Below are 15,931 nucleotides of genomic sequence, written 5' to 3' on the forward strand. Positions count from 1 at the left end.
AGTGAACTGGTTAATAGGGATTTTTAATCCATAGCTCAGGCTTGGCTTAGGAGATCCCGTCCTGATCCTTCTGTTTAGTAGAGCAGCGGCTGTACAGTGTTCTCCAGCCAAAAAATACTGTGGAAGGTGAGGTTTTTGCCATCCTTCATCAGCCACCCAAGATCTGAATTACAGGAAATTTGGAAATTATTGCTGTGCACCTCACATGTTACAAAACTGGGAAGTATCTGGTTTTGGTCTCACTCAGCAAAACAGAACTCGTGGAGGTAATTATGGGGAAGGTGAGAATTTGAGAACTACCCTTTTTTTTTAGTCCTAACTGGGGCTTTCCTTTTTCCCAAGGCTCCACATCATGATCCTGTTGTCTGTCTTTATGTCCAGCAACACAGAGCTTCCATTTGGGTGAGGGGAGAGGAAAAATCAGCATTCCAGGAGTCCTTAGACTCAGTTTGGTGCTTGTTGAAAGTGCTATTCTTAGCAGCTCAAATAGAGAAGAAGAACCCCTGTACCTGACAGCAGTGCTGGTTAAACCCCCCCAGAAGTTCCTTCAGACTCAAATTAAAGGGATGCTTCTGGCTGGTATCCCTGAAAGCAGCAGGAAACGGTGGTGAGGAGCAGACAGATGTGTCCCCCATGTCCTGCTTCAGCTGAGGTGTGAGACAGAGGAAGGATGTGGCACTGATGTCCCCAAGGTGGTTCCTCTTTGGAGGGAATGGCAGAAGTGCTGCTGTGCCATCTCTGGGGGATTTGGGTGGCATTTTGTATTTGTGTCCTGAGAAACTTTGCTTTGAATTAATGCTGGCAATCAGACCTGGATCAGACATGGAGGAAAAGAGTTTGTTTGCCATGACTTTACTCTTCAGTGTTAATTTCAGGAAAGGATCTTAAAAATCACCTCATCCCAACCCCTGCCATGGGCAGGGACACCTCCTACGATCCCAGGCTATCCAGCCTGGCCTTGAACTCTTCCAGGGATCCAGGGGCAGCCACAGCTGCTCTGGGCACCCTGTGCCAGGGCCTCCCCACCCTCCCAGTCAGGAATTCCTTCCCAAAATCCCATCTGTCCCTGCTCTCTGTCACTGGGAAGGCATTCCCTGTGTCCTGTCATTGCCTTGACCCATCTGCACAACCTTGCACTTGGCCTTGTGGAACCTCATGAATTTTCCTATTTTTAAGCTTTAGATCTGTCTAAAGAGCAAGGTCCAAAGTTGTTAAAAGTTTACCTAAAAGTTAAAAATTAACTCAGCCAAAAAATGACATAGTCTAGTGCAGTAGGGAGGAAAAGAAATCTGGTTTATAAGGAGCAGTGTAAAGCAGTGGTTCCCCGTCCGAAATGTGATCCAGGACTTTGGTTTATCTATTAGGAATGGGATTTGCTCAGGAAGCACAGACTTCTGAACCAAAAGGCAAACTGACTTCTTCTCCAGAGCTGCTAATGTGCCTTTGGCTCCAGGGAGATGTGATGTGGTGGAAACCTCCTGATACCTTGTAATACAACCTGAGGCTCTGCCCCTTCCTGAGGTTTTCTAACAGTTTCATTGGGACTTAAAGAAAGCCAGCACTGAAAAAGAACTCTGAGTTTATGTAGAACAGCTTCACGATCTAGGAGAATCTAGTTATTTCAAGTATAAGAAGGAATAATTTTAGATGGTTTAAACAGGAGCTCCTTGTATTTTGAAGAATAAAATCAATCTTCAGCCGTTATCCAACTTTCACGCTTTAAGAGGGGGGAATTTTACTCAGATTTCCTCACTGGGTGGCTGGAAAGCTGGGGGATTTTTATTTGCTTGGATTATTGTACTTTCTCAGGGGTTGTAGAGCTAAAAATGGTGAGAAGAGAGTCCCTAAACTTCAGGCTGCCTGAAATACTCTCACTGGATAAATCCTGGATGGTGCAATAAGAACATCATCACAGTCATTTTTAAAGGAGTCATTTAGCAAAAGGCCTTCAAAATAACCTGGAATGTTTCCAAATAGCAACATATCCTTAGTGTAGCAATTTAAAATATGTAATTTAGGAAGTGAAAATAATTTCTCTACATGAATACTGAGCTAGGTTGGTGTAACTGGATTTATTCTGGTTTGTAATCTGCTCAGAATTGGAAATATCTGTGATTAAGTTATGGCCGTGATGCCACATCATGGAGATTACAATTAATTTTTCTTGATGCCTAAAATCCTAAAATTTGGAAGCCAAAGACAGGAGAATTCAGAGAAAAAGCAGTTGGAAGCTTAGTGAAGTATGATTCTATTACTTAAAATCTGTCAGGGTATTCATAATAAGGGAGACTCTTAATAAGCCAGAGGAAGAAACTTCCAAGACTGGTTTTGTGCCAAGTAATACAGAATATGAATCCCTAGATTAGCTATGGATCCTGGCCTGATGAAAGGTCAAGAATATAATAGGTTAGAGGATATTTTGATGAATAAATCTGAATTGGCTTTAGGTCTAGTCAGCTTGGCTGCAGTGGATTTATCCTCTGATCATTTCCTGTCTTAGCCCTGTGAGTGTTGTCTTTGAAAACTGTGAAACCTTTGGAAAAAAAGGACCAACTTAGTGCCTTTTTTTTTTTTTTTAAAGAAGGGCTGGGAGAGGAAAAGTTAAATTATATCTCATTCAGGTTGTTTTGGAGATAATTAAGATGCTGCAAATAAAGCAACGGTTTTAACAAATGAACAAAGTGAATGAGAAGAGCTTTGACGTTTCCTTTGCTAAACCTGATTGCAGGAGTGCCTGAGGTGATACTTAACTGCTGTACATGAATTTTTTAGCTTCCCACTTTGTTTTTCTTTGCTTTCTTGTCATGCTTCAAATATCTGAAAATAAAAAGAGAAATGAAGCTGCTTGGAACAAAACTGTGAGTGAATAAATGAATGAATGAAACTCTATATTGTTTTGGAGTCATCTGATAGTGGGAAGGAAAATCCCATCTTGAGGAAAGAGAAGCAGCATGGTTAGGGGTGCAGGTTCACCTTAAATAACCAGCCTTTCCTAATGTTTCCAGGGAATTTTGCAATTGATGCTGCAGGCACAGGGGAACCTCTTTTATCTCTCATTTAACCATGTTAAAGGCAGTGCAGATCAGCAGTCAGGGCACCTTCTGGGAAGTGCCAGGATGCACTGGAGAAGTCCATGTGCTGCCTGTTGCAGGGATTGTTTTCATTTTCATTTGGCCATGGGACTACTGCCTAAAACCCTCTGTGAGCTCCCAGCACAAGAATTGTGTCTGACAGAGCTTGTGATGCCAGTGGAGCCACGACACATCCTGCCTGGAATCCCTGCCTGTGTCCCTTCATTCTCATTAAAATATTTAATCTAGCTCTGGTAAATAAAATGTCACTTGAAATAATCACTATCCCAGACTTTAGTACTGACACTGAATGGTTCTGCTGGATTCAAGAACCAGGGTTCTCACCTCACTGGCTGTATTGCATTTTCTGCTCCCTTCTCCCTGTCCAAACGTTTCCAAGGGATTGGCAAGGGTGTAAAATCTCTTCCATTTCTTGGTTTGGATACACCTAATTTCTTCATCTGTGTAGTAGGAGCATTCTTCAAAATCTAGACATTTTGCATTTTGGCTGTGTGGAGTTTTTTGTCTTTTTTTTTTTTTTAGGAGTCTCTGCATTTGACAATTCCCCTTCATCCTCAGCCAGCCCTCATAGATTGCTTCATTAATTTCACAGAATATTCTGAGCTGGAAGGGACCCACAAGGATCATCAGTGAATGGCCCATACACTCTTTGTTCTCTAAAAATATGGGTTTGAAAATATCTGATATCAGTCAAAAGGCTGTTTTTACAGTGGCAGGAGAGTCTTGGTGTAGCTGTCAAATTTATTTTGGAAGAGCCAGCAGTACTGAAATAAAACAGAATTTCCACGGTGCCTGTACTCACAATAATGACAAAGTGCAACATTCTCAACACTTTTTTCCCATTTAAAAGTAAAATAAAGCAAAGCTCTTTCGCACATAAGCAATGGATGGGTCTGATAATAAGAATGAATACATAATAAAACTGTGACTTTTTCTAGCTGCTAATGGAGACTGTTAATTTGCAGCTGTTGATTAGTAAAAGTGGCTTCCACACTTCCCATGAAGTCAGTTTAATTGGGAGTAACCTTGCTTTTTCCAGAGAAGAAGCAAAGTAAAGAGAGATACTGAAGCCTCTCTGTTGTGGAGTGTTTGCCTGCCAGAAGAGGACTTAGCAAACAAAATAATGCAAAAAAGAAATAATCATGTCAGAAAGCTGCTGTGATAAAGAGAAGGGATCAAAATGATGCAAGATACTGAAACCACCTAAATGAAAAGCAGTACTGAATTTGGCTGCCTGATAATCCCAAAACTCAGTTTTACATCAGCTGTGTCTGTCATGCTTTCTGCTATCAATTATAGGTTTTTTGGGTACCTGCTGTCACCAGCACCTCTCCATTATTATTACAGATAAAAACCCTACAACTGCTTTGGAAAGTATTGTTAATATGACTTTTAAAAAGTCTTCTAACAATGATCTTTTAATTTGGGTCATCTCCCTCTTTCCTTTTCTAGTGGTGATCCCTTTTGTAAGTATTATAGCAAGTATTTTAATTTTTTTTTCCTTCCCAATACCTGCCACAAATGGCTTTATTAGAAAATATCAATAAGTAGACTTGAGGGGAGGTCTGGTGCTAGGGAGCATCAAGTAGGAGCTGCAGCCCTGGGAAATAAAAATCTGAGTGTGTTTGAAATTGTGCTGATTTTTTCCTGGATGCCAGAGCTCCAGGAGTGTTTGGACAATGCCTTCAGGGTGGGATTGTTGGACTGTGCAGGGCCAGGAGTTGATTTTGTGATCCTGTGGGTCCCTTCCAGCTCAGGCTATTCCATGATTCTTTTATCCTCCCTATTCTCTTCACTTTTTTGAGTGGTTCTGTTGCTAAGCTTGTTCAGTTTGGAAAAAAATGGTTAATCCCGCTGGGTTTATGGTTTATTTGCTGACATCAGTGATAGGATTTCTCTGGGCAAAAATAGCTTTATTTATCCCTCTTGTGACTTTTTTTGCATCTTAATTTTGGCAGAGCTTGTCCTCAGCTGCCAGTGAGCTTTTTTTCCTGTTGGGGAATGTGTGTTCAGCATCTTGAGGCAGATCTCGAAGTGGAGTCTGAAGAATAAATGGTGGAAACATGGAATTAGCACCAGGTGGAGGCATCTCATAAAGCTCCAAATCCCATCACAAATTGCTCTGCCAGGGTTAAAGGAAATGCTGTTTTTCCTTTTATCTGGGATTTTTTAACAGCTACCTAATGGAATTCACATTTTTTTAAAAAACATGAGGGAGCATGACTTTGCTACTAGTGATCTATTAGCAACATTTAATTTTTCTATGTGAACACATTGATCAAATCATAGCTTGATAATAAATTTCAACCACTGTGTGGGCTGTAAGACATAAATAAAATCTTGTGCTGTTTGAGCTACTCCTGATACTATTTTCTAGGAGTAATCCAAAGGTTATTGCATCTTAAACATGATATGGAAAGTATAAATAAATGACACTGGGCAAAGATGTCTCACCCCAGGCTCTTCCTCAGGAATGCTTTTTCAAAATACTCCTGGGGCATTGATTCTTAGCTGGAGAGGGAATTTTCACCCAGATCTCCACTTCTTTCTTGTGTAGACTAACATGCAAAAGGTGGAGGTGTTTCTGTGGTGATGGTTTGGGTTGTAAAGGATCCTCAAGGTCTTCGAGTCCAGCTGTTGTCCAGCCACTAACCCATGTCCCCAAAATGGGATATGTACTGATATATTGAGGAAAATGGGATGTATGTTGATATATTGAGGAAAATGTGATATATATTGATGAAAATGGGATGTATGTTGATATATTGAGGAAAATAGGATATATATTAATAGATAGAGGAAAATGGGATGTATATTGATATATTGAGAAAATTGGGATATATACTGATATATTGAGGAAATTGGCATATATATTGAGGAAAATGGGATATATATGGATATATTGAGGAAAATGGGATATATATGGATATATTGAGGAAAATGGAGGGGTCTGCAGCCAGAGGAGGGGTCGGTGTGGAGCAGCTCCCCTACCCTGTGTGGTTATAAATGAAACCTTGCTGCTTTCTGACCTTGAGTATGAAAATGTTGTTATTGATTTCCTGAGGCCGTGCAAAAAGAAACTCAGGGACTGAAGGGTGCAATTAACATTAATAATTAAAGATGAGCTGCATTTGTCAATCTCTTGTCTGGTGTAATGCTCCGGGTAATGGGCTCCTCCTGGGAGCAGCAGAGCTCCTGCAGCCTTGGATGATCTGAGCTGGGCATGTCAGGGTGGGCTCATAAGTGATGATCCAGATGTTTCCTGGATTCTGGGAGCCCCCTGTCCTGATCCAGAGAAATGCAAACTGGGGTTCTCACAGCTGGCACAAGTTCAGCCCTTTCCCTTCCAACATTGCCAGCTCTGAGTGTGGGAATTTGTACATTTGCTGAGCTGGAGATTGCTTCTTTGGGTTTTCATTTGTCTGATGTAAGAGCAGAAATGATATTTTAATTACCTTTTTTTTTTTAAACTATTTTTCCCCCTTTTTTAACAGAGCATTCAGAAGCTGGCTAGCCAATACTTAAAGAAGGACTGGCTTGGAATAAGAGCTGAGGAACGAAGTGATTATAGGTAATTTACCAGTTGGATATCTCAAAATTACTGTATTTATCATTTCAATTTGTGTCATTATTTTACTTAACAATGAATCACTGCTTTTCTGTAGCTAATTTTTCTTTTTCCTTTGTAGTAGAGCATTGCCAGTTAAAAGAGAAGCTTTGTTTTCCTGAGATTAGTCTTAAATAGATGTTTATGACTTGAATATTTAGGAAGATGGGAGAAACAAAACAGCTTGACAGGACCACAACTGTAATTTGCATCTGTTTGGGTATTAATGCCTGTATCTGAATATAGATTTTTGTAGATAACTTTAAGGCTAGAGGGATAAGTGTGTGGATTGTTTCACAGGAAAAGAGAGGAAGAGATCTCATTTTATGAGGCTGTTCTTTGTGAAGAGCACATCTGACAGCAGGGAGGATGCAAAGCAGGAGACAGTTGTTTACAAAACTTTATTTCATTAACATGAAAGGTGGATAAAACATGAAACCAGAAATAACTCAGTTGCTGAAAGCCTTTGAACAGCAGCACCTCTTAAATATTTGTAATAAGCGTTCAGATGTTTTGTTTTAATGTCTTCTTTGTATTTCCACAAGTTTATTTCAAGCAGGAAGAAATTGACAGATTTGTGTTTGGGACTTTAAGCACCCTCACGTTGCTTGTGTGTTTAGAAAGAAATAAACTGAATTATCAGTCTCAAGTGTACATAAAACACTCCCATAACACCTGTGAGATCCCACAGTGCCAGAGATCTTCTCCAAACCCCTCCCTACCCATCCCCAAGTGCTGAATCCAAAATGTTTGGTAGCAAATTGAATCACAAGAGAGGAACAGGTGGGAAAATCTTTATTTTTGGTATAACTTCCATTAAAGGTTTTGTTAAAAGTGGAGATATTTGCTGGTTCAGCCTAAAGGATTATGCTTTAGATTTAGTTTTAAAAGCAGTTCTTGGAAAAATGTGTGCTGCTGTCACATAAACCAGCCCAGGAGCTGGACTCTGATTCTTGTGGAAGATCCTTCCAGTTCAGGAGATTCTATAAATCCACATTTTTAGTGGAACACCTGACCTCCCTTTCTTCCTTCCCACACCCTCTCTGTGTTTCATTATTTTAGGAGCATGTACTCAGTTTGGAAATCACTCTTAGAAGGCACCATGCAGGTGGCCCAGTCCCGACTCAACATCTGTGAGAACTATAAAAACTTAATTTCTGAACCAGCCAGGAGTGTCCGGTGCTTTAAGGAGCAGCAGCTGAAGAAGGTACTTGTGCTTTAAGAAATCCTCTAAACTATTGTCATTTTTATTGAGGAAAAAGATGCTTTTTGAAATCTTTTATTGTGGCACTTCTAAAATATGTAAGTACTCTTCATCTTACAGATGTAAGATTCATCTTATAGTACTCTTCATCTTATGCAGCTTGTTGGAGAGAGATCAAAATTCTGAGCTGTTATCTCAAATTATAACTGCTTGGAAATGAGTCTCCTAAAAATATTATATCAGTTGGTCAAATGTATCTCAGCAAATCTCACACTGTGCTGTAGAAATTGCATTGAATTGGGTTTGCTGTGACAATTGCAAGTGGTTTTTGTTAGAAGAAGTTCAAATTTTAAGAAAAGACTCCTCTGAAACATGGAGGAATGGCTTGAGCAATCTCCAGGGTGGAGAGTGGAGACTGTCCAGCCACCTCCTGGAACACTATCACAAGTAAGTGCTCCAAAAGCTGCTTTAATTATCTCTTTAATTATCTGTAGTTGTCCCTGCAGAGAAAATAGTGTAGTTCCAGTGAGCTGGATATTAATTTAATTGCTTGTTGTATTTGAAAATCATTCATGAGGGTGGGCAGGGCCTGGCACAGGGTGCCCAGAGCAGCTGTGGCTGTTCCATCCCTGGAAGTGTCCAAGGCCAGGTTGGATGGGGCTTGGAGCAGCCTGGAACAGTGGAAGATGTCCTATTAATTAAAAAAGAAAAAAACCCAAACAACAGACATTTTATCTGTCCTTGTTACAAAGTGACAACAAAGACCCAGAACGTACCTAGTTCTGTGTTCTAGAGGAGTTTTTTGTAAAATACTTGGTTACAAATTTAAATAGATGTTCCTGTAATGTGAGCTCTCAGTTTCTGAACAAATTATTCTACTCCTAGAAACATGTGCAATTTCTGTTTTATGAGGGAAAAATTAACTTTATTAATGCTGTTTTATTGTCCTGTGGAATTTTATTTTCATGTGAGGCTTTCAAAACAACGCTGTGGCAATTGTATGGCGTTCTTACTGGTAAATAATTGTACTTTATTCTTCTGCAAGTGGCGATAATTCAGTGTTCATGAGTCAGCAGCAGAAGTGGGATCTTTACATTCTTAAAAGTCATAGAAGTTCCTTTATTCCTGCCTTCTGAATCAGCAGAACAAGTTATTACAATTATCAGGGCAGTATTCTGGTTCAGAGTATTCTAACAGTGATATGCTTTTCCTACAACATGGAATTATCATCCACTTGGCAGGATTAATTTTCCTACACAACCAGTTTATTGTTTTACACAGTGCAGGCTCTCACCCTTCCTTTTGAATTCCCAAACAGATAAATAATGGATAGAGAAATAATTGTTCTGACCTCCATTCAGACAAAAGCTTATCAAAATTAAAATTCAGTCAGCAAAATACTTGTAAGGTTACATGGGAATACCCATCTAAAGTGGCATCCAGTCTAATGATAATTTTTTTATCCTGCAGGGATGCAAACCAAGATTATTTAACTCTTCTCAAATGATCTTTTTAACAACTGGGGTTATTTGATATTTTAATTTTTTGATGGTGGCAGGAGATTTTAGGGATCAAAATCCCCACTGATGTTGCAAAACCCTGGTTCTTTTCACTGGCTTTCAGCTCTTTGTCAGCCATCCTTTACATACAGATTATTTTACCTTTCATTTTTCACTGATGCACACAGAGGTCTCCAAAAATCCAAATTCTGCCTTCCACCACTCCCCAAACCAGCCTATAGGGAATGCACCCTCTGGAGCCATTGCTTTATTGGTCTGCACACATCAAGCAGTGCCTTTAGTGGGAATTTTTTGTAGCAATTTGACAGCTTCAGGGAGAGCAGGATTGTGTGGTGAGAAGACCAGCAGTTCCTGTTGGCTGCCAGTTTGTTTTTTCCAGGTGGCTGGGTGTTATTTTTTAGCACTGGAACAGGGGAAAGTCAGTGTTAGGTTGTTGGATGCCAGCACCCCATCAGTCCTGCACTGCTCCCACAGGAGGTTACATTAATTATGCATTAATAATTAGTGTAATGAAGGAGCTGAGGTGTTTTGCAGGGGTGTTCAGCACCTGGAATGAGGGCAGCCAGGGGGGTGATGATGATATGAAAAGAGCTTGGACTTTTGGAGTGATATTTGTGGGACTCAAAGGTTTGAACTCACCCCTGGGTGCTGCTGGAGCCTTCACTGACCACATCCAGCCTGTGATGTCTGTAATGAAATAGAAATCCAGTGGACTATCAATCTCCTGCATGCTTAATCCAGTTTGGGTAAAATAAAATCTTTAGTAATCTCTTCTAAAGAGAGTTTTAATTCTAGACACTGATGATTCACATTGGATTTCTTACCTAGATCCTGCTGAGCACACATTCTTTCCCACTTTGTTGGGGTTTTTCGTAAGCTGGCAGAGTGTCTGAAGAATTGCTGAATATAATGATTTTTCTTCCTGTTGTATTGTGTTTTGTGTGGCAGCTTTTGCCTCATATTTTAAATTTTAAAGAAGGAAAAGATTAATCATTTTTTTGGTATCACTTCCAGTAGATTGCCTTTGGATTTTTCTCGGTTGTATTCTGATAGCTTCAACTAATTACTTCATCCAAAGCTTTCAGAACTTTTCTGTTTAATTTGTGGGTTATCTTAACACTTTAAACAGCAGCAGAAAGAAAGGAAGAGAGGTTTTGTGTTCTGATCAGTTTTAAAAGACCTGCATGAATAATTGACTAGGAGTGACTTGAAGCCTGCATCCTTCCCTATAAAATACCATAAAAAGCAGCAAAACGATGATGATAATATTATTTGGATGCAAAAAGAAGTAATATTTTCTTCCCTGAATGCTTTTTTTCAGTGTGTGGACCAGCTGACAAGGATCCAAGCTGAACTACAGGAGACAGTCAAAGATTTAGCTAAAGGCAAAAAGAAATATTTTGAGACTGAACAGATGGCTCAGGCGGTGCGGGAGAAAGCTGATATTGAGGCCAAGTATGTTTTTCTAATGGCATATGCAGGAATAATTGCAGCCCCAAAAAGCACATTTCTATTAGGTTTTGCACTTGATATTTGGCTTTCAATGAGATTCTGCCAGGTTTTCTTTGCATTTTGCTCCCATATATTTTTGTAGCTATTTCAAGCAACCCTGACAGGAAATTCGAACTTGTTTGTGTTGGTTTGTTTAGAAAGGAAGTTTAAGTAACAGCTTTAATTCGGCATTTTCTATGGAACTGGCACTTTTTTGATACTAAAGCCTCCTGACTTCCTTTTCTGTCCACACATCTCAAATTTTGGATCAGTCCATTTAGAGAAGGAGAGGCAGCAGGACACTGTTTTTCATTTTTTGAGATAAATTTTGGAGGCTTTAGCTTTTTTCTGTTCCTTGACATCCTAAAGAGGGTGATTTCCTTCCTTCCAGGAAAACCAGTAACATATGTTTTGGGTTTGGAGTCTGGCCTGTCTTGTGGGAGTTCACCACACCCCTTTTGCTTTTTTTTCCTTTAATTTTTATTTTTTAGAAGTTATTCAGAATTGCTCTCAGGGAATGAAATGATGGTTTCCTCAGAGATCTTTTCTGTTTTTCTGAGGGATGACGAAAAGAACTTTAATCAAATTTCCTATAATACCTGAAGAAAGTAAACAATAATACATAAACAAACAAAAACAGCCAAAAATTTGAGCTTGGAGGTTTTGGAGCAGATTTATCCTGCAGTTTTATTCAGATTAAAGTAGCTATTGACTTCAGTTTGTTTTCTTATTTATTTTTTAAACCGCCACTCTTCAGACAGCAAAAAAATACTTTTGTAGAAATGATGTAAGGCAATCATTCAATTTCTTCTGCTCATTTTTGTTCCAGGTCCAAACTTAGTCTTTTTCAGTCAAGAATAAGCTTGCAGAAGGCAAGTGTGAAGGTGAGTATAAAACTTGGATTTTGCTGCTCATCTCATGAGGTGAATGCCCCAAATTGTCTGGAATGTAGAGGTGAGGGACAGCTTGGAAGGGAAATTGGTGGGACAAAGGATGAGCTAAGAGCATTCTCTGGGCAGAGTATAGAATTATATATGGAATATATGCGATGAATTATTTATCTAATTAGAGTTAAAACTGTTCTTTGAAGACCACACGTGAAATTCTGATTGCAGGAGAGAAAAATCCATCAGGAATCCCCTCATCATTAGGAAGACTTAAAAGCTAGAAGTGCCCTAAAGTTTTCACTGTATTAACACAATATACACACAATTAATTTGCTCCTGCTGAATGCTTGGTCGTTGAGGTTCCCTTTGTGAGCTGTGTTTCCACTTGTTGCAGTTAAAAGCCCGACGATCCGAGTGCAATTCCAAGGCTATTCACGCCAGGAATGATTATCTCCTCACTTTAGCAGCTGCCAATGCCCACCAGGATCGCTACTATCAAACTGACCTGGTGAACATCATGAAGGTAAGGAAGCTGATTTCTGCCTGCCACAGGCTGTTGGAATCCCAAATGCAGGGAATTCTCAAAACTTTGGGCCTGTAAGCCAAGAATTAAACACGGGGTTTGATCTGAGACCTTGGGAAAGGCTTCCAAGCTTAGAGAGAATGTGGATTTGTAGTTGAAAGCAGAGCTAAGTAAAGGAAAGTTTAAAGTTTTAGAATTTAAGATATAGAAAAAATAAAAGTAGTTCAAGATACAGAAAAAAGTAAAAGTTTAGAGTTTAAGATGTAGAAAAAACAAAAGAGGTAAACAAGGAGTTTAGAATGCAGCACTGTAGGTTTCTGTGTCATAACATGATTAGTTAATAAAGTTTGCAGTGCATCATGGGTCCATAAGATAAAATATTTAAGGATTGAGTCAAACACATAAATATCCTTGTTGGCAGTGTTTTATTAATCAATAACTCCTTAAAAAGTCTTGTAACTGAGGGTCTTGTTACCTTCTGAGCCATGCAGTGGAGATGTGAGCTGAACTCACCCTTCCTGCCTATGTAGAAGATAAGAAAATAAACCCCATCATCAAAAACAACTCAGAGGTCCTGTCTGGAATTCCTTTCAAAATTCCCCACAAGTGAATTATCACAACTGGGAACTGGGTAAATCAGGAAAGTCCAAAGTCCTGGATTGGCTCTTCCACTGAGCTGCCACAAGTGAGAGGGAAGGTAGAGCCTGCAGTGGTGTCTGAAAAATTTGAACTAGCTTTCAGACCCCAAAACTGAGCAATCACTTCATTTTTTAATTCACTGCCTTTCTGAACTCAAAAACTCAGTTGGATAAAGGACCAAAAAAAAAAAACCTGATTGAAAAACTCCCTTGGATAAAGGAGTCGGGTTTGTCAAACTAAGCCCTATATTTTCCTCTTGTAAGGAAACTGGAGATTTTTTTACTTCTTTAGTACCATATCCCATAATCCTTTTTGTTTTGTGTCTGATCAGAACACTTCTTTATGGTGTGATTAATGAGCTAGAGTTATTAAATATCTTGGTTTCCCAACTATGGGTTTTTGGGAACAGCAGTCTACATTCTTGTTCCCACCTGTGGCACTTTGCCAGGTCAAGGCAGGAGTAGCTCCTTGAACTCAGAGGAAATGACACGCTTTAAAAAGTTCAAATCTGATTGCTCACTGTTGTTTTTTCTTAAATATCACCCTAGAATTAATTAAATGTACACTATTCCTGTGTCTTTGAATTTGAGAGTTACAGATAAATTGTAAAATCATCTCCTTCACACTTTATCTGCTTGCATTTCACATGTTGACATTTTCAAACTTTACTTGAAATTGCTCTTTACAAATTATTTCTATGCAGGGTGACTTAGAAGTCTGTCATTTGCATTTTGAATTGCTTCATTGGAGAAATGGCATAGAATTATAACAAATCCCTATATTACCAGTATACCTTTGCATTTTGGGGGGGGGAAATATTGATATGAAAAGCAGGTAAGTGAGGTAAAAAATTAAAGCACCAAAGGAATTCTCCTGCTTTTCCCTCTGTGTGTGCTTTTCTGTTAGTAAAATGTGAATATTTGTGCCGACTAAATGTTTGCTACATGGAAATGCTTGTAAAGAATTTCCATGTGCTGGTGCAGATAAAATTATTAATTGATGCTTACATAAGATAATTCCATACTTACATGCATGGTTGGCTGTCATCACTTAATGCTCTTACTTGGGAGCAATTCCAGAAGGGAATTGAATAGGTTCACAAAAAAAACAAACAAAAAGGGTGCTTGAAATCATTTTTAAAAATGAGCAAATAGCCTTGGTAATTTTTTTTCCAGCCTTTCTCAAGCTGAACCTTTTTATTTTTCATACAGAAAAAGCCTTACAACTTATTCTTTGATATAAATAATTGTGGTTTACTGAAAGCTTAAGTGCTTTCATCCAGCCAAAATTACTGTGGAAGGAAAGGACAACACTCAGGGTTTATTTTTCTGCATCTCTCAGATATTTATAGCAGTTGAATCTCTTTGTCTGGTAAACAAAAGTGTGTTTTTAATGAAGAGCTGTAAATTCAGGTCTCTTGCACTGTTGGCCATGAGCAAAACTCCCTGGGAACACACCCAGGTGTCCTGGGAATGGGGTCATTCTCTGGAGCAAGGCAGAGGTCCCAAAATTGGAGTGGCTACTGGAGATTTTAGGGGAGAGAGAGGGAAAATCTTCAGGAAAATCAAGGATAATGCATCCAATTTGTTCATCCAGAAGCTCTAATGTAAATTGAAGGATGGAACTGCTTAAATATATAAATAAATACAATAGGAACAGCAGCTTGTAATCTGGAGTGGGATTTGCTGGAAGAGTCCTGGTTTCTCCTTCTGAAATTCTTGAGGGAACTACACTGTATAAAGTACAGAAAAAAAATGATTCTTTTATTTAGCAGAATGATTTAACACAAATGGAAAAGGAGCTGGAGAGAGAGGTGACCAATTGAAGGTGAAAAATCATTCAGTGTAAGCAAATGTACAATGGCTGAGAAATGGAGCAAGATCTTGCCAATTTTGGTTCACCAGGCAGAAAAAAACACATGAAATGAATGTTTAGAAGAGAAATGCAGTAACTTGGGGAAAAAAATTGCTGCCTGCAGAATAAAGAACTCTGAATAGCCATTACCATTTTTGAAAGAGATGCTGGAACTGGAAAATGGAGTGAAGGATAAAGGAATGGAGACACTAATCTCTAGGTGACATCCCTGGGAGGGAGTTTCACCCTTCCAGCACGGTTTTTGTTTCAGTAGGTTGAGTGGTGGTGTGACCCAGTATATTTTACATGCTATAAGCAGTTGTAGTGTCTAAACTAAACATCTTTGCTACTATGTTGTGATTAATATTCAGAAAATGTGCTTTTTATCAATATTAGTAAGCCCTTAGGTATTCCTGTAGTGCCACGTGCTGTCTGTGAATGTTTCCCCATTTAGCTGCCCTTGAGCTGATCTTTGAACTGCTCAGGGCTCTCCACATTTCTAAATCACATCAAGTATCTCCTCAAACTGTTCAGATTTTGGAGCCAGTGCCTGGTTTTTCTTAGTTGTTACCCAAAAATGATGAAATCTTTAGAGTAAGAAAAAAACACATGAAAACTGTTCAGCTGATACTTGGCTGTATTAGTGTATATAACATTTACAAATGTGTCAGAGGCTGTTTCTGTTTGCATCCACCATAAACAGTTTCTCCATGGGTTTTGGGTTCTTGTTTCCAGAATTAGGATGGAGCTGTGTGGATTTTGTTGCCTCTGGCTCACTGGAAGCCAGGGCTGGCTTGGCTGGAGCACATCCAGTCCCTGGCCTGTTATCTTGGAGATACCAATTATTATCACTGTGTTAGTTGAAAGGATTGAAGGGACCACAGTTGGGCTAAAAATTATTTATTACTCATTGATTTATTATTTAAAAAATAAACATCAGCCTCAAAGGCTGTGAGATTTTAAAGAATAAGCAGTCAGCCATAGCTTAAAGTAGGGACAGGTTTCTTCATTACAAGGCAATATATAACATTCAAATCCAATAGAAAATTGCCACAAAGTTGATTTTGTTTTTCTAACCTATCACCTTTACTTAATTGTGCTGCACTGTGGATAC

At 39.1% G+C, this 15,931-nt stretch overlaps 1 protein-coding gene across 4 annotated transcripts in view; it reads left to right on the top strand.

Moving 5' to 3' along the window:
* The window catches only part of FCHSD2 (FCH and double SH3 domains 2), a 120,604-nt gene that overhangs the window by 53,916 nt on the left and 50,757 nt on the right, over positions 1–15,931 (top strand). For all 4 annotated transcript variants that reach the window (XM_071417892.1, XM_071417893.1, XM_071417891.1 and 1 more), the window contains exons 4-8: positions 6,587–6,663; positions 7,762–7,906; positions 10,745–10,878; positions 11,744–11,798; positions 12,196–12,324. In XM_071417892.1, coding sequence (XP_071273993.1) covers positions 6,587–6,663; positions 7,762–7,906; positions 10,745–10,878; positions 11,744–11,798; positions 12,196–12,324 — 540 coding nt within the window. The remainder of the gene's footprint in view (positions 1–6,586; positions 6,664–7,761; positions 7,907–10,744; positions 10,879–11,743; positions 11,799–12,195; positions 12,325–15,931) is intronic.

The sequence above is a fragment of the Agelaius tricolor genome, unplaced genomic scaffold (assembly GCF_023055355.1).
Source record: "Agelaius tricolor isolate 1412-34295 unplaced genomic scaffold, bAgeTri1.0.p SCAF_71, whole genome shotgun sequence".
Lineage (NCBI taxonomy): Eukaryota > Metazoa > Chordata > Aves > Passeriformes > Icteridae > Agelaius > Agelaius tricolor.